This window comes from Sphaerodactylus townsendi, linkage group LG07 (genome assembly GCF_021028975.2).
Source record: "Sphaerodactylus townsendi isolate TG3544 linkage group LG07, MPM_Stown_v2.3, whole genome shotgun sequence".
NCBI lineage: Eukaryota > Metazoa > Chordata > Lepidosauria > Squamata > Sphaerodactylidae > Sphaerodactylus > Sphaerodactylus townsendi.
The window spans coordinates 77,517,038-77,536,631 of NC_059431.1; the positions used below are offsets into that span (position 1 = coordinate 77,517,038).

A 19,594-nucleotide genomic window follows, 5' to 3' on the forward strand; every position below is an offset into this window, starting at 1 on the left:
GCAGGGAGAAGTCAGATGACCCTCACTTGAAGCATCCCCAAACTTCTGAAATTAACACCAGAAGAGTTTGGATTTATACTCCCCATTTCTCTCCTGTAAGCCGACTCAAAGGGCTTACAAACTCCTTTTTTCCTTCCTCTTACCACAACAGACCCCTTGTGAGGTAGGAGGGGCTAAGAGAGTTCCAAAGAACTGTGACTAGCCCAAGGTCACTCAATAGGCTTCATGTGTAGGAGTGGGGTAACAAATCTGGTTCATCAGGAAAAAGTCTGCTACTCATATGGAGGAGTGAGGAATCAAACCCTGTTCTCCAGATTAGAGTCCACTGCTCTTATCCACTACACAAAACTAGTGGGACATCTGCAACACAATGAAGAGTTTGGATTTATATCCCCCCTTCTCTCCTGTAGGAGACTCAAAGGGGCTTACAATCTTCTTGCCCTTCCCCCCTCCCCACAAACACCCTGTTAGGTGGGTGGGGCTGAGAGAACTTCGCAGAGCTGTGACTAGCCCAAGGTCACCCAGCTGGCGTGTGTGGGAGTGCATAGGCTAATCTGAATTCCCCAGATAAGCCTCCACATTTCAAGCGGCAGAGCGGGGAATCAAACCCGGTTCCTCCAGATTAGAATGCACCTGCTCTTAACCACTACACCACTGCTGCTTCTGAGGCACTGAGGGCACTTCCAGGATTGTGTGGACTGACCATGGAGAAGTATTGACTAAATTTTTCTTGCATGCAGATGGGTGGTGCTTTCTGCAACATAGATCCTGCAGTATAGTCTCTTGACATGGTTATAAAGGTCTAGGAACCAAATGGTAGGACTAAGACATGAGTATAAGAGTGGTGGAAACAAGACCAAACACTTTAATTTGGTTGATAAGTGTAGGTAGGCATGGTGATGTCCAGCACAGCTGTAGTCTGCTTCAGTACACATAACCACTTCCTAATGTACTAAATGTCAGGATGCCATTGCTGGGAGTGGGGATTGTTGGGGATTGCTTTCGCGTTTGCAGGTGCTGCTTTATCTGTTTCCCTGGCCTTGGAGCTCCGTGGCGGCCTTCTGGCTGCACTTTTTCTAACTGTCTTGGTTCACACGAGGGGGTGGGGATTCGCTGCACATATTATCAACTTCTTTGGCGCCTTTTCACCAGAACTCTCCTTTCCTGTCTCTCTCATGTCTTCAATAAAATCCTTGAACCCATCAAGTGAGTTATTGTCTGAACGGGGAAACTGACACTACCCAACACTACTTAGAATATTCAAGTTCTTGTCTGAAACAGGATTTGTGCAGGATTAGGATCAAATCCATACCTAAACCAACCTTTTGCCTATTTTTGTTTAATGGTTTTGGTTTATTTTTGTTTAAGAAGGTTTTTGTTTAAGAAGGCTAAAGCAGAAGTTCTGAGAATGTGACAAAAGAGTTATGGAAAGAAACTGCAGTTAAGACTATTGAAATAAAAGCATAGGGGTGCTGGTCCAGCGACTGCCACCATTGACAATGCATACAAGCTTGAGAATCACTGATTTTGGTTTTGCATTTTTGTACATATGTAATGGGAAAGGGAAATATGGGTCTCCTGGGTCAGTTAATACATTGTGGAAGCACAAAAGCTTGCTGCTTCCTGGCAAACTCCTCGCTCCTCTACGGGGAAATCACTTCACATGGGGAACTTTTGTCTGAGAAGAAACATCTTCATCTTCAGGAACAGAAGAAATATTCATCAGAATAATGACGCACACTATAGTTCAAAAATAATGTATTCAATTACAAATTTGTAACATTGAGTAAAGGCAGCAACTGGCTAACAAATGGGACCAAACTGCTGCCACAATGCAAGAAGTGCTTAAAAAACACTAGGAAACACCTAGACATTTGCTATTTACCCTGCTAGTTTTAGAGGGCTATGAATACTTGGTGCACATTTTCATACTTGAAAATGCCTTTGTTATTGTCTGCAAACAAATATGCACCCACTTAACACAGTCCCATAAAATCATTAGCATGAGAATGATGCTCACACACATAAGAAGGCACTCTAAGCATCAATGTTGAGTTATTTTTCCACAACTCAGTCCAAGAGCACAGCATTTCCGTATCGGCCATTAACTTCTTCAGAGTGACAGGTGGAAATTTTTAGGGCCACATGACTAGTCTGAAAGTATGCCCTTTACATTCAGACAAAATCTACATTTCATTTTCAAGTTTCAGCACTGGGGGGGGGCGGGACAGATTTGAAGCAGCTGTTTATAGGAGTGGTTGTTTGCCTCTCATGATATCACTAAGACCCCTCTCAATTCCAATAGCAGTTTGTACTCAAAATTTTATTTTACAAATGAATAAATGCTTGTGCAGCCCTTATCTATCAAAACGTCCCATCTAATGCACTGGTGAGAATGCAGGAAGCCCTAGCTAAACCAACATTTAGTACGTCATAGGTGTCTGTCATTTCAGCTGCTGAGCCAGAAGGAGGGACAGGTTTGTCTCATGGCTAAAGAACACAATGAACTTGTTACGTTAAGCTTTCATCACTCTTGCATTGGCACTTGTGATGATATACTGTATTGTATGTGCAATGCTAGTTTTCACAATGGACTAAAGTGTAGTCTTCACTGAGAGAAGAAAGGCTGCTCTGTTTTTTGGGGATCAACATTTTCATGGTATTAGGTTAGAAATAGAAGCTAACTGTAACCTGTATTTCCTCAAAGATGCCAAGATAGAAGATTGAATTGTAGGTATTTGCTGAAAGATAAAGCACAGACAATACAGGCATAAAGCACTTGCTGTCTAGTAAACATTAAGTAGAAAGAATTAACTGCATCCAGGAAGATTAATGTGCTCTCAACCTTGAGTCTTCACCACATTCCAAAATAAGAAATACATTTCAAATATACAAATTGCACTTGAATATCACAGTTTCAAGACAACTGCTTTAAAAGCCAAACAGTGGTTTTTATGGAGTTCCTCTGGCAGTTTCAAGTACTATTTCCAAAAGCAGCACTAAGTAGAAAGCACACATTGCTCTCCAATCAGCTGGCATGTTCACAAAATACATTCTTGGTCTGTTCCTTTCATTGAACAGGAAGGATATACGAGCTCAGAGCACTGTTTCCCGTACAACTCCGATGAGACTATGAGGCCGTTCATGCTCTGTCCTTGGAGTTTTCCGCTCTCTCAGCTGAAATTCCGCTGCAGTGAAAGTACTTACATCCCCGCAGCTCTCCAAGTGCAGGAGTCCTGGGCACCTTCTAAAAGGGAAAGTATGTGCTCTTGATGTAGAGGGATAAGCAGGTGTCATTACCTTCACAAAGAAAGAAGAGTGCTACTGTCATTTTTTCAGAGTTCTCTATCTTCTGTAGCCTCTATTCTTAAATACACAGAAAGTTGGGGAGGGTTTAAGATTATTTAAATTGCAGCCTATAAAATCTAATCGGGATCATATATTACACTAAAACAAAATGTTCAAATCATATGTGCATCTGGGAATTGAACATATATCATACCAAACATTAGTTTTATTTATTTACAATCCATATCCTCTTCTCAGCAGAGGATTTGGGTGTTTCATAATATGCACAACATAGCATTAAAATTAAATAGATAATAAAACCTATGAATACCAAGGAATACAATAAAAATATGTTCTAATTAAAGTTCAACCAATCGTTACCTCTGGAACAAATGTTTTATACTATTTTTCTGGTTCTAGTAACAAGTCTACAAAAATGTGCATTCTCACAATTCTTCAATAAGTGGATATCAAAGATTTATCCCTGAAATCAATAATCAAGACCAAATAACTACATCTCACTTTAAAAAGGATATTTTTGATGCATAGGATTAACTGGCTGGTTTAAAAAAAACCTGAGAAATCTGTACTTCACCTCTTTGTCACAGCAAAAGTGCTTATGCAGAGGACATAACTTTTTAGATCTTTTGCAATCTGGTTTTATTCCCATTTATGGGACTTAAAACAGACCTGGAGCCCCATCCAGTCCCGGAGGCAGTGGGTCACAGTGCCGATGCAGGGCAGTCCCACCACCTCCAAAAGGACTGTCTGGCAGCGCAAGGAGCAGGGAAAAGTCCAGGACCTTCCACCGCCAAAAAGCCCCATAGGGCTAAATGGACTCCACCCCTGGGAATGCTCTGGTCCCCCATGCTGGCATTCGAGCAGGATGTCAGTGCAGCCCCACAGCAGCCTGAACTTCCAGGTTTTGTTCTCTGCCCCTCTGCTGGGGTAAGTGCCCTGGGGAGGGCAAACGCGCCAGCAAAAGGCCATGCTGCTCCCTCTGGCCCTTTCAACCACCCCACCTTCCCCTTTGGATGAGGCTGTTGGTCTTCCTTCTGTATAAGCTGCACTGGGAGATGGACAGAGGAAGCCCTACTTAGTTGATTCTGCTGAATTTTTCAATAGCTTTCGATACCATCAATCATGGTATCCTTAAGGACCACCTTTACAAGCTGGGATTGGGAAGCATTGTGTTGTTGTGGATCTGATCTTGCTTGGGGAGTAGGTTTCAGAAGGTGATGCTTCAAAGCTGCTGCTCCCCCTTTGGCCTGTGGGGTCCAGCAAGGTTCCATCTTGTCCCCTGTAACATCTACGTGAAACCACTGAGTAAGATCATCAGGAAATTTGGGAAGGATTGTCACTCAGCATTGTTTCATGTTTCTGACTGATTCCAGGGAAGCTGTAGAAATCCTTAACTGGTGAGACAATTTCAGCGTGAATGCAGGCTGATAAAATAAATCGTAATCCCAAGATGGTGAGCAGGAAGCTTGGGATTTAAGGTGTCACTTGTTCTAGATGGGGTTGCTTTACCCTTGGACCCAGATAAGCACCTGTAGCTAGGAGAGTATTTTACCAGTTTTGACTTAAATGATTTAGTTTAGTTGGCTTAAATGAATTTTAAGATACCATTTTATTATGCCTGTTTCGTTAGCCACCCTGATGACTAGCTAGGCAGAAAGGCAGAGTATACATTTTGTAAAATACATTTTGAATAATATTTTGTAAAATAAAATAAATAAATGCTTCCCCCCCCCTCCCCAGAGTTATGAAGAGTTGGGGGATGATCCAGTTCCCATTATAACCTCCATTATAACTTCCCTTCCTCCATAATGTGCACACTGTCCCATGAAGGGATTCTCCCACAACAAATCTGTCCCGTCTTCTGCATGCAAATACCATCTCTATGTTCTTCCCTAGTGTCACCACAACTTCTTCAAGTACTTAGTAGACGTTTGTCCTGCTCACCATATCACTTTGTTATAGCAAAATAAGGTCTGGATTTTGCTCTCCTATACATTCAGAAGTACAAGTAGCATCCCCACTACATCCTGCCACTTGCTGCCAATTCTGAGCTTGATCAGAAAATGGAATATTTGTAATTTTACACGCTTTCCTTAATGTACAAGCTTGCCTCCACAATGTAAAGACCTCAACTTATCATGAGCGAACAGCTGTTTTGCCTTTCCGCAAACAAAGCTGACAGACCTGTGGTCCATTCAAAAGGTGACATTTCTGTTCCAGGTGCAGCTGTCAACTGGACCCATATCCTGTTAGCCAAATATGTCAGATAAACTCAGGAAACATTTAGAAGTTCCGATAAACTACCTGTTCAAGGAAGTTGGCACTGGTGATGGCTTCCTCCATGTGCTCTTCATCTGACTTTAAAACCGACCTTATGCCTTCTACTACTTCATGTATATCAGGGGTTATGTTGCAGGAAGGCTGCTCAAGGAACTTTGCCACAAGCAGTTTAGTGTCTATGTAAGATTTGTAGTCTATCAAAGATCGCGGCCTCGAGCGCAAAATCTTTGCTCTCAGACTCTTTCGCAAAACAACAGTAGCCAGGTCTGGTTTTAATTCTGTTTGTGTGGCAGCTTCACAGCTTAGCACTGGATCTATAAACAAAACAGAAATTCCACTTCATGTGTTTGGGTAATTTAAAAGGGAAAATATCAGCACCATAGATAGTGTACCATTAAAAGAAACAAACGCCAGAAGAAGAGCATTGTTGCTACCATGAAATATGAACAATTTCTGAATTAAACAATTCAGTAATGATTCGCAAAAGTAACACCACAGAAGGACCACAGATGGAGAGAAAAACATTGCTATTACTGGATCAGCACTGTGATATGAGAGCTCCACCATCAATAAGAGGAATTTAAGTAAAACATTTTCTGGTCAGACTAAAATGAAACAACTTCCTCCTGTTACAGGAGCAAATTTCAAAGAGAGTGGGGAGGAAGCAGCATACACACACAAAGACACAGGATCTCTGTTACTATTGCAAGAACAGCTGTTTTTGAAAGGCAACAACAATAGACCTGATGAGCCTCTTGTTGTCTTATTTTAAGGTAATTCCAATGTTTTTTAAAAACATTTAAAAGAAGAAGAGTTGGATTTATATCCCCCCTTTCTCTTCTGTAGGAGACTCAAAGGGGCTTATAAACTCCTTTCCCTTACTTCCTCACAACAAACACCCTATGAGGTAGGTGGGGCTAAGAGAGCTCCGTAGAGCTGTGACTAGCCCAAGGTCACCCGGCTGGCATGTGTTGGCGTGTACAGGCTAAAAGGCAGTAATCCCTAATGGCATGGTTACTATATGTTGTCTTTTGTGCTCACTCTGCATTCTGTCTCAGTGCAACAGCCTTTGCCAGATTACCAGGTTAACTGCACGAAAGAAACCTCAGAGTTAGTCCATACTTATGAATCTAAAATATTTTCCCTTCCTGTGTGTCATAGTTTTCCAAGAGTTAAAATTTGGGTCAAAATACTTGAATTCAAATCCTAATTAGCTAAGGCCTGAGGAAAGTCACAGGGTTGCAGAAAAAATGCAAAACCTAAACAAACAAATATACTAAAGGACTGAAACTCCCCAAAATAATTGAAACTTTGCCTGTGGCTTTAAGAAAAGAACACCCTCCAAAACTATGCTGAAAAATATCCACCACCACCCTTCAACGAATTTAGAAGGGTGCAACACTATTTACAATTGCAAAATTTGGGTCAGATACTAAGATCCTTTTCTTACCATCAACTGAAGAGCCGATAGGAAAAATAGTGGCAGAACCAAGGAGGGGAGGGTGTACCAATATTCTGACACCACTTCCAGTGAAAATTGTAGGCTTTTGCAAATCCTAGAGCAGGGTTTGGCAACCTTTAACACCCAAAGAGCCATTTGGACCCGTTTTCCACAGAAAAGAAAACACTTGGAGCCGCAAATACTTTTTAACATTTAAAATTAAGATAATACTGTATATATTGTTTTTTTACCTTTACGCTTTGTATAACCAATTATAGTGTGTTGCTTATGAAATCCATGAAGTGCTACAGATGTGCGAAACAGGCGGTGCAAAAGGGACCCCTTTTATAGCAGATGGTTCAGTAGCGGCAACTACATATCTGCTGCCACTTCCACCGTTCATATAACGTCATGATATTATAACGTTAAAACATCATAACATCATCATGACTTTATATCATCATGATGTAACGTTATGATTATTGTTGCTTCAGTTATATGATGTTATGAAATGATGTGATGTTATGATGTTATAAGAGAAGCATCATTATAACGTCATAACATCACACCACATTCGCCACCCCTGCTAACTATTCCAGTGGGTTGCGGGCTGTGAGCTGGCAACCCTAAGATGGAGTTGTCAACTTCAGGTTGGGAAATTCCTGAAAATTTGAGGGCAGGGCCTGGGGTGGTAAAGGCTGGGAAGGGAGCTCAGCAAAGATGTGATAATATACTGAATGCCCCCTAGCTGCCATTTTCTCCAGGGGAGTTGATATCTGCAGTCTGGAGATCAGATGTTAATTTGGAAGCACTCCAGGTCCCACCTGGATGTTGGCAACCCTAGAGAATGAAGAGATACTTCTCAGGCTGTTGCAAGAACATCCGAGACAACTGTGACTATTTCACATTAGTTAAGTACACACACACATCTTTTTTTACATTGGGTAACTCTCCCTTCCAAGGCATCAAATTCTACCAGAGCACTCTTTCGAGAAAACGTGCCTGCTTTATTTTGTGGTCCCATGCAAAAAAGAACTTGATCAAACTTTCTGGAAAATGCACTCACTTCTGGATGGAAAGCCATGCAGCAAAGGGTCACTTTTTGATCGTTTTCTAAGAGGCTTGAGGGGTCTTTTGGAGGTCTCTACAGATGCTGAACTCAAATTTGGATGTACGGTGGTCTCTCTAGAACTGACATTTTCATCTGTTCAAAAATCCGAAAGAGACAGAGAAAGGAAAACCATAAACTTGTATATAATGAATACAAAGACACATCTTAGGAGGTAATTTAATAATTCAATCAGATGTCCACTGCTATTTTTAAGCCAAATATTTTCTTCTAAGCTGTTTTTTAATTCTTCCTCTTTAAAATGCTCCCAAACACAACTCTAAATTGTGCTTGCAAAACAAGTAGTATTTTAAAGCGTTTATCATAGTCTTGTCCCATTTCCTTATGAAATCCATATTTGTTTATATTTTCTAGAAATGCAGCTAAAATACAATTACTTGCTTATATGTAACAGTCTGAACTAATAAAGGCCAGTTGCTAATATTTGCAGCATTGCCTACAGATAATAATTTTTAAAAGAGTGACATGTGGTGGGCAAAAACATTTCTACTGATGAGTAAAAAAGTCTTATCTGGGAATCCAAAGCTCCTTGGCTGACAATATGGGCAATCGTAGTCCTATCTTGATACCATCTTGTAAGAACTGTAATATGTTCCCTACTTTCGGATGTAGGGGATCAATTCCTTTCCTGTTGCTCCAACGAACAAAAGCCTTCCATGCAAAGTTATATATTCTTGTTGTGGAATTTTGCCTTGTTCCCGTTCCCGGGATTGTTCCCGTTCTTTTCCTACACAAAACCATAGGAAACAACGGTAGCCTTGGAAAATGGCTATGTATAGATAGGGCTCTATAAAGTCCACTGACATTAAAAATTACACAGGTTGCAATGACTCAGCAATGGAACTGAGGGTCTCCATTCAAAAATGTATTAGCTTGACAAACTCATTTAGGAATTTTAGGCCTAAGATCGCCCTCCAATCCTCATTCCTTTTTGGAACGGTGAAAAAGATTGAATAGATCCCTTTTTGTTGATCTTGTCTATTGCATTAATCTGTATCACGTGTTTGACTGCTTTAAGCGTTCTTGATCTTTTGTGGGGATTGTTGGAGAGAGAAGATATTACCTTGCGATCTGGTGGAATGGAGAGAAACTATAAAGTGTCCCTTGGAGATGATATCAAACATCCAGGAGTCCGATTTTGATTGGATCCATTGCTCCTGGCATAGAGACAGTCTTTCCCTCACTAGCACTGTCATCACGCTTTAAAGTTCCTGGTATCCTGATCGCTCTAATCTCCCCTGGGTTGAAAAATACAGTTGTAGTAACCCTTCTTTCTGTCTGAATTGGTTCCAGGACGATTTCTGGTAGTCATTCCTATACTTCTGTAGAACATGGTGGGAAGGAAAGGAGTAGTTGTTCCCTGTCCTCCTGTTGGGATGTTTGAGGGTCCTAGGCATGGCTTTTGTCCAGGGGTGGAGCAAGGGGAAACTGTGCCCTGCACCCCCACACACACCGCGCGCCTGTGGTGTCGCACCCCCCCCCCATCTCTTTTGAGCTATGCCACTGCCTTGTCTCATCTTTTTGTTCCACCAAAATCTTGTTCAAGGCTTCCCCAAAAAGTCTGTAGCCCTGGAATGGATATGAAGTGACTGTTCATTTAGACTTAACATTGGCCGGACAGGCTCTGAACCAATGCAACCTTCTAGTCACAGCTGCCGAAGATAGGGCTCCGGCTGAAAACATCAGGGCAACCAATGTGGCATCAGTCAAGAAGGATGTAGCTTTTAAGATCCCATTAGGTCCTTTCACCATTCTTCTATTGGATTCTGGAGTGAGTTTCAGCATTTTCCTTGTATACACAATTGTGGCTTTTGAAACAATAGATGCCATTGCTTTAACAGCATCACCATGGCCGCTTGTATCCTCTGAGGTAGCTGACCAGCTTTCCTATCCAGACTGTCTTTGATGTATCCTTCCCCATCTACAGACAGCAAACCTGAAGACTGAATTGCAGCTCACATGCACTAGCGTAACGTCCATTGGGCAGGATGGGCGGCTGCCCAGGGCATGAGACCGTTTAGTCACGTGGGGGGCATGCGAGGGATGTAGTCACGTGCAGAGGTGGGATGCAGCCGGCTCCCGAGAGGTGGTTACTCATTTTTTTTAGTGCCGAGAAGGGGTTGCTAAGGGCCAGGCCTCGGCCTCCCCTTCTCTCACCGGCCGCTTCGCATCCCCTGCCCTGCCAGGGCAAACAGACTTGCAGGCCAGCAGCACCTTCAGAGTTCAGGCTGTGAAGGAAGTTGGAAGGTAAACAAAAGCGGAGGAGGTGGGCGGCTTTCAGCCAGCAGTCGACTCCTCAAGCAGTCGACTTTCAGCTCTCTCCGCCCCTCCCTTCACACACACACAGAGACTTCTGGAGCCAGGAGGCGAGGCCAGCTGCAGGCAAACACGTGGGTCAAAAAAAACGCAGCAGGAGGAGAGACTCCGTCTGGAGTCTGGAGAGAAGCGATTAAAAAAAAGGAAGAGACAAGGTAACTAGCTTCAAGACTCAGGGGGGTCAGAGGCAGCCAGGGACCTTTCCTCAGCTAAAAGTTTGCTGTTCTCTCCCTCTGATGCAAAGCAAACTCTCTTTTCCCTCTTCTGTCTGCAAAACGGCTTTGCATTTGCTATGGGATGAAAAAAAGGAGGGAGCAGCAGGTCTTCGAACTCAGTGGTTATAAACACAGGGCAGGCATTCCTCCCAGTGACCTGCGTAATATTTCAGCTCCTGCAAGTTTCCTGAAAAATTGCAGCATTAGCCCTCTTTGGAAAAGATTCTCCCTTCCTTTTTCTGCTTTGTTTATCAGGGATAGACTCTGTCTTTGAGTCAGAAAGGATTAATGACACATCAACCCTCTGGATTTTTTGTGATCTATCATCCTTGGGATTCTGGGTCTCCATTCAATCTCCTAACTGGCTCTACAACCTCTGTACACAATCATTGGAATTGCTTTACTCTTTGTACCTCAAAACAAATTTTTAAAAAAATATCCATTTTATTTACACTGTAAGACCCCTTGAGTTCTGCAAAATGGAAAGGGAGGTTGTTGTTCATTAAAATAAATAAGTAAAATTAATAAAGAGCCTCCTGACATCTCTAAAAACTCTTTATGTTGCTATTCATTTTCCATTGGTCTACTCATTACAGAAGGAGAGGCCTACACCTCTGATTGGTGGGACTTGGCTGCCAGAGCCTTTGCCAATGGCAGGGGTGGTGGGGGATGCTGGCAGCTTTGCTTTTGTTCAGAGCCTTGCAGCCCTTAGGGTGGGTGCAGAGCTGCCAGGCATGAGTTCTGGGCAGGTTGGAGTCCAGCATCTTTTGACTGGATGGTGTTTGGGGAGTCTGGAGGATGGTGGGAGGGGGCTGAAGGATTTCCTCCTACTCCTGAGACCCTTAGAGCTCTTTCAGTGGTTTCTGTTGGTGAGGAAAATAACAGTTCATTTGGGGACTTTGCACCTCGGGATTTCTGTTAATGTAATGGGTCATTCACTCTTTAATTGTTGTCCTTGCAGTGGTATTCATTGCGATGGCCTCACCTTAAACATTCCCTACTTCTGGTCATTGTGGTGGGTTTTCCAGACTGTGCGGCCTTGGTCTGGTAGATCTTTGTTCCTAACGCTTTCACCAGCATCTGTGGCTGGCATCTTCAGGAGGTGTATCCCAGAGAAACTGGTTGTTGTGGGGTTTCTGGGCTGTGTGGCCGTGGTCTGGTAGATCTTGTTCCTAACGTTTCGCCTCTGCATCTGTGGCTGGCATCTGCAGAGGTGTATCACAGAGAAACTGGTTGTGGTAGGTTTTCCCAGGCTGTGTGGCCAGCGGGTCTGGTAGATCTGGAAGTGAATGAGCCTATAATTGTTGGTAGTGAATGAGCCCCAATGACTTTGTCATTAATATCCTTTTGATGTATCTGTGCCTGAGCCTGTGTGTGGTAGCGCTTATGCCTGTTTGTCACTGCTTCACATCACACACCATTGTTTGTTTGTTGGTATTATTGAACAATTGTAAACAGCTTTTGGTTTCTCTCCTTACTTAAGAACATAAGAACCAGCCTGCTGTATCAGACCAGAGGCCATGTAGTCCAGCACTCTGCTACCGCGAGTGGCCCACCAGGTGCCTTTGGGAGCTCTCATGCAGGAGGTGAAAGCAATGGCTCCCTCTGGCGGCTGCTGCTCCTGAGCACCTGGTCTGCTAAGGCATTTGCAATCTGAGATCAAGGAGGATCAAGATTGGTAGCCATAAATCGATCCTCCTCCATAAATCTGTCCAAGCCCTTTTTAAAGCTATCCAGGTTAGTGGCCATCACCACCTCCCTGTGGCAGCATATTCCAAACACCAATCACATCGCTGCATGAAGAAGTGTTTCCTTTTATTAGTCTCTAATTCTTTTCCCCGCATTTTCAATGTATGCCCCTGGTTCTAGTATTGTGAGAAAGAGAGAAAAATTCTCTGTCAACATTTTCTACCCCATATACAATTTTGTAGACTTCGACATATCCCCCTCAGACGCCTCCTCTCCAAAACTAAAGAGTCTCCAAACGGCTGGCAGCCCCTTTCCTCATAAGGAAGGTGCTGCAGTCCCTCAATCATCCTCAAGGTTCTTCTGCGCTTTTTTTTCTGTCTTCTTCGATATCCTTTTGAGATGTATGCACTCAGAACTGAACACAGTACTCCAAGCGCTGTCGCATTCCACGGCTTTATATATAAGGGCATGACAATCCTTGTAGTTTTATTATCAACTCCTTTCCTAATGATCCCCAGCATAGAGTTTGCCTTTTCAAAGCTGTTATGCATTGAGTTGACATTCCCATGGAACTATCAACTAAGACGCCCAAAATCCCTTTCCTGGTCTGTGACTGATAGCACTGGACCCCATGTATGTGAAGTTTGGATTTTGCCCCTATGTGCATCACTTTGCATTTTGCTACATTGAACTGCATTTGCCATTTCCTTGTGGCCCACTCTCACCTAATTCTATCAAGGTCCGCTTTGGAGCTCCTCGCAATCCTTTGAGGTACTACCCACCCTACATAATTTGGTATAATCTACAACCTTGGACCACACTCCACCTAACCCTAGTTCCACGTCATTTATGAATAAGTTAAAGAGCACTGGTCCCATAACGGATCCTTGGAGGACACTCACTCCTATATTCCTCTTTCATTGTGAGAATCTTCCCATTTATACTCACCCTTTTGTTTCCTGTTCCTCAACCAGTTTTTAATCCATAGGAGTGGACTTCCCTCTTATTCCTCTTCATTGCTGAGTTTTCAACAGTCTCTGGTGAGGAACTTTTGTCAAAAGCCTTTTGGAAATCCAAGTAGACAATGTCCACTGGTTCCCCCCTTATCCACACATGCCTGTTTACACCCTCAAAGAACTCTAGTAAGTTTGTAAGACACAGGATTCTGCTCTCGTAAAAGCCATGCTGACTCTTCCTCAGCAGGTCTTGATTTTCTACATGTTTAATAATTTCATCTGTAATGATAGATTCTACTAATTTACCAGGAACAGATGTCAAAACTGACTGTGGCCTGTAATTTCCGGGTCCCCCCTAAGTAGACCCTTCTTTCTTAAAGATTGGTGTGGACATTGGCCACCTTCCCGTCTTCAGGGATGGAGGCTGATTTGTGATAAGTTGCATTATTAAAAGGAGAAGATCAGCAATTCCCCATGCTTGAGCTCTTTAAGAACTCTCTTGGATGAATGCAATCTTGGGCCAGGGATTTGGTATACTTAGTTTATCAATGGCTGCCAGAACTTCTTCCCTTAGTCTACCACTATCTTCGCTAGTTCCTCGGATCTCACCTCCTAAGAAGTTTTTCTGGTTCAGGTGCAGGAATTTTCCTCACCTCTTTCTTGTGTGAAGACAGATGCAAAGCAATTTGTTCAGCTTCTCTGCAATCTCCTGTCATCTTTTAGCACACCTTTTATTCCTTTGTCATCTAACGGGCTCACCGCTTCCCTAGCTGGCTTCCTGCTTTTTTGATGTACTTTTGAAGAACTGTTTGTTACTGGTCTTGATGTTCGCAGCCATGCTCCCTCATAATTTTTTTTGTCTCCCCTATTACAGCCAACTTTGTGCTTCTCTTTAAGCCACCATTTTGTGCTCCCTCTCTCTGGTATTCTTCATCAGTTAAGTTGGACTTCCATTTTCTAAAAAGACATCTTTTTCCCCTAATAATTTCCTCAACCTCCCCTTTGTTAACCATGGTGGCTTTTTTTGACTGGGCGCCAAGTTCTTTCAAACCTCAAGTGGAACACATTCCAGCTGAGCTTTTGAGACTGTGTTTTTAAATAACCTCCAAGCATCTTGGACAGTTTTGACTCTCTTTGATTTTCCCTTTCAGCTTCCCAAGCACTATCCCCTCCATCTTTGAGAGAAATTTCCCCTCTGAAGGCAATGTAACTACATTAGTTGTCACTTGTTCACATGCAGAGATACTGGAATCTGACAGCATTGTGGTCGCTGTTCCCTATCGGCTCAACAACACTGACTTCCCCAGACCAGGTCCTGGGTACCACATCTAATTAGGGATCTAGTGGATCACCTCTCCCCTGGTTGGTTCCACAACCATCTGCTCTTAAGTCACAGTCATTTAGCATATCAAGGAATGTTCTCTCCTTACCATGACCTGAGGATGCATTTTTCCCGCTTATATGGGGATAGCTAAAATCACTTCCCATTACCACTACATTTTTGCTTCTATTGGCCTCTGGATTTTTTTTTTTTCCATCCTTTTCAGAATCCTCTTGTGCACTTTGGTCAGGGACCATAATATATCCCTTTAATGTTAAACTATGCTTCAAGCACCCCTGATATTGATATCCACAGTGCTTTCTGTAGAGGAATCACCAGCTCCCCCCTGCATTGTCTATTTTATGTGACACTCATGCTTTTGGATGTAGAGGGCCACCCCCCACCCCAATACCTCTGTCCTATCCTTCCTTGTAGAACCTGTAACCTGGGATAACAGTATCCCACTGGTTCTCCTCATTCCACCATGTTCCCGTGATGCCCACTATATCAATGTCCCTCCCTTCAAAACTCTGTACCCAGCTCCCACTTTAGGTGGCCTAAGGCTTCTTACCATTAGCATAGAGACACTTGTATATTCTTGGTTCTCTGTCCCTAACCTGGGATTTTATGTGTTTTTTCCCCTCTAGCCTTTGGTAGACACTCATCACTTATCACATTGCTATGCACCTTGCTTGTATGTGGTTGATTTAGAAAACCTCTCTCTGTCTGCATCCCCATAGATACTGTATTCTGAACCGTCACCTCTGCTCCTGTCGCTTTCCCCAGGGATCAGCTTAAAAGCTGTTCTGCCACCTTTTTAATCGTTGAGCCAGCAGCCTGGTTCCTCTTGGTTAAGATGAAGCCCTCGCCCCGCTTGTACACTGCCTTGTCCCAAAAGGTTCCCCAGTTCCTGACAAATCTGAAACCCTCTTGCCTTACACCACCTTCTCATCCACACATTGAGACCCTTGTATCTCATTGCCTAGCTCGCCTCTGCGCTGCGGAACAGGTGATTGAGAACAATGCCAATCTTTGGGGTCCTGATTTTAACCTGTTTCCTAGCAGCCTAAATTTAGCTTCCAGAACCTCGCTGCATTTCCCAATGTCATTGATGCCAATGTGGACCACAACTGCTGACTCCTCGGCCCAGCACTGTTCATCTGACTACCAGCTATGAAGGGGTCCCATCTAAGGGAGCTTCTTCCACCACCTCAGACTGGTACCCTCTGTCTCACAGAACTTATTTCCAAAGACTAAGTTATTGTTGTTGTATTTTCTAAAGTTATTTTCTAAAGCACTTTTCACAGTAAAAAAAATTTTTTAAAGCATTTTTTTATTTCTGCTGTGTGGCATGGCCCATTGCTGTGCTCAGATTTGTGAGTTGGGGCATATTCTATAATGTGATGATTTAGAAATGACCTGGTGCAACAAAAAAATCATTGTTTGGTCGTGGGTGGGTGGTCACAGGCATACAACTCAGGTTTTGCCCAGGGCTACAGTTTGCCTCGTTACGCCCCTGCTCACATGGATGTGTTTATAGGGGAACATGAAGCAGCTCATCAGAGTAGCTAGGCAATGCATAAAGCTTCCTAATAAAACCAGGGAACTGCTTTCTTGTAGTAAGCTTTTAATACTCCTTGTGAAGTTGCTCTTCAAAAGATTTTAGGAAAAGGAACACTTTTTCACTTGTGTGTAAGCGTGGAAAAAACTCCCTATTTCCAGTATGTATTGATCTGGCATTTGATTTTGGCTGGTCCTCCTCCTGGAGGATTTTTAAGATCCAAGGCTGCCAAGGATTCTGTCAGTAGATAGGGATAATCCTCTAATTTAAAGAAACGCAAGCAAGGCTTAGGAACTTGGATTTCTTCTACTTCATTTTCTGACAGAAATTCCCCTTTCTCTCTAGACTCAATATCACTATTAGACAAATCAGAAACATCCCTCTCTGGACTAAGCCTAATTCTATTACAAGTTGTTTTGAGAGGAAGGGGGGAGATGCAGAATGCCCTTCTCCAGAGGCATAGCTCCAAGGGGGCCGGGAGGGCGCGGCACTCCGGGGGGGTGCCCCTGTGGGGGTGTGGTGTGGGTGTTCTGGGGGCGTTCCGGGGCGGGACGGGGCAGAAGGTGCACCAGTACACAGGGCGCTTTTCCCCCTTGCTACGCCTCTGCCCTTCTCTGCCCAATGCTCCTGGCATAAGGTGTCTAGAGGACCCTGAGCTATGCACCTGGGACAAGGAGGAAAAGTCTGTTGCTCCCAGTTGATGCTTTACAAATCCTAGAACTTCCTCCCTCAGGGCCCTCTGATCAAAGAAACCAAGTCCGAATTAAGATCAATAGATCCAACGCTTTGTACTTTATCCAGCTGCTCTTGTTGGAAGCCTTCTCTGGAGGGTCTACAGAAGACCATGTCGATGCTCCTTGAAACTCTGTTGAGCCTCTGGTCGTGGCAATCTCCATTTCTGAGGAGAAAGCAGAATGGGAACAGCTGTCCACCACATCTTCGATGCACAATTTTTTTGTGCAGTTTTTCACTGAGGGCAATGACAGTGGCTGCTGACCTTGGTTGGCAGAGTCTTGGGTCGAGGCAGCCCTATCAGGTGTCATGTCTATCCACACAGTTCCTGATGTGGTCCTTGCAGCAAGCACTAGCAGAGCCTTCCAATGTCTTCCTCAGAGAGGAAGCCATTATTGGAGGGATTAGTTCCCACAGTGGGGTTTGCCGCCATTTTCTGTTAAAAAGGCATGCGGTGACAAAACCAAAAGCTCCCACTTCTCTCTCTCTCCCAGCCTCTGAGATGTCTTCTCAAAAAAGAACAGAATGAAAGAAAAAGTAGACTGAGAGATATAGATATGTTCAAGAATTAGAAGTGAAGAAGAAATAAGTAATTAGATAAGAAAAAGCAAGTTAAGGCTAAGCTCAAGCAACTGGGCTGTACTGCACTCCCTGGAGGCAGGAAAGAACTGGGGAAGAAGGGGTGATCCACCTAGCAATAGGAAGCAAGAAATTTAAATCCTGGCTCCCCGATAGAACAGTGAGAATCACCCAAGATGTCCCATGGCTCAGAGGGAGAATCAGTATAATACAATTGATAGTGTTTCACAGGGGTCACAATTAAAATCCCAGTCACTCTATAAACGTAATGAAGACATATATTCAATTCCCCATTTGTAAAAAGAATGAGTATTAATTATCACCCCTTACTGGGTAGCTAACAAGATGCAAATCATTTTGCACATTAAAAACATTGTAGAAACACTAATGCTCAACCCAGCTGGAGTTACGCTCTCTAAAGTCCCATTCATTTCAACTGAAGTAGAAAACATGCATACATTTCTCTAATTAAAGTCCACTGGATTGAAATGTGCCTAATTTAACATCAATTAACATTGTCACTGCATTCACTGTCACTTTTAGAAGTAATGAATTTTTTTTGCTTTTGTTGCTTGAATGTGCTTTTATAAAAGGTAATTAGGGCTGCTTCCAGTTGGCAACAATGTTTAATGTAGGTCTTGCTGTTGCTGTGAATGCAAAGGTATTCACAGTGGTAGCACAGAATCCACACAGCAGTTTCTCTGCACCAAGGAATAGGGAAGGTAAGCTGTAAGACAGCTATGGTGGTAGAAAGTACCACCAAGTTGCAGCTGACCCATAGGGTTTTAAAGGCAAGAGACAAACAGGTGTTTTGCCTGCCTCTGCATAACAGCCCTGGGCTTTCTTTGGTGGTTTCCCATTCTGCTTGCTATCCATGATTTGACAAGATTGGGCTAGCCTGGGACATCCAAGTCAGGGCAAGATAGCTGTAAGCATGCTAATATATTTTTTTTTTTGGGGGGGGGGGGGGTTAATGTTGCATTATAGTTCTATAAAGATCTATTTCAAAATCAGGAAGCTTCATAGATGAGTGGGAATTTCAACCAAGTCTCCCCTATTACAGCCTGATCCTCTAACCACTTCATCAGTCTAAATTGTACGGACATGTTTCCAAACTTCAGGCAAAAATTCCAGTGAAATCAAATTTCAGAGACAGAACAAACGTATTAAGGAAAAATGGATGCTCCATTGTTTAAACCATAGTACAACATACAACCAAACCAGCATAGCGTTGCTAGAAAGCACTATTGTGGATAAGTACACTTTAAACTAAGGTGGAGGAAAATGCTCCCTTCCAGTTCATTATTACCACAACCCCAAAACTTCCAAAATCAGGTAAGTTTTGGAAGAATGATGAAGAATACCAGAGAGAACACAAATGGTGGCAAAAGAGAAGCAAGTTAGCTGTAAGGGAGGCAAAAAAGGATTATGAGGAACGCATGGCTGCGAACATCAAGACTAGCAACAAACAGTTCTTCAAGTACATCAAAAGTAGGAAGCCAGCTAGGGAAGCGGTAGGCCCGTTAGATGACAAAGGAACAAAGGGTGTGCTAAAAGATGACAGGGAGATTGCAGAGAAGCTGAATGAATTCTTTGCATCTGTCTTCACCCAAGAGGAGGTGAGGAAAATTCCTGCACCTGAACCAAGCTTCTTAGGAGGTGAATCCAAGGAACTAGCGAAGTTAGTGGTAGACAAGGAAGAAGTTCTGGCAGCCATTGATAAACTAAATGCTACCAAATCCCCTGGCCCAGATTGCATTCACCCAAGAGTTCTTAAAGAGCTCAAGCATGAAACTGCTGATGTCCTCACATTAATATGCAACTTATCCCTGAAATCAGGCTCCATCCCTGAAGACTGGAAGATGGCCAATGTCACACCAATATTTAAGAAAGGGTCTAGGGGGGACCCGGGAAATTACAGGCCAGTCAGTTTGACATCTGTTCCTGGTAAATTAGTAGAATCTATCATTAAAGATAAAATTATAAAACATGTAGAAAAGCAAGACCTGCTGAGGAAGAGTCAGCATGGCTTTTGTAGAGGCAACTCCTGTCTTACAAACTTACTA

General features: G+C 43.2%; 1 protein-coding gene across 2 annotated transcripts in view; it reads right to left on the reverse strand.

The window, feature by feature from the left end:
• Positions 1–1,741: 1,741 nt before the first annotated feature.
• ENTREP1 (endosomal transmembrane epsin interactor 1) overlaps positions 1,742–19,594 on the reverse strand; it is a 40,355-nt gene continuing 22,502 nt past the window's right edge. For both annotated transcript variants that reach the window (XM_048503163.1, XM_048503164.1), the window contains 3 exons: positions 8,097–8,234; positions 5,614–5,903; positions 1,742–3,300 (listed from right to left, as the gene is read on the reverse strand). In XM_048503163.1, the coding sequence (XP_048359120.1) occupies positions 3,097–3,300; positions 5,614–5,903; positions 8,097–8,234 (632 nt within the window). In that variant the 3' untranslated portion in view covers positions 1,742–3,096. The remainder of the gene's footprint in view (positions 3,301–5,613; positions 5,904–8,096; positions 8,235–19,594) is intronic.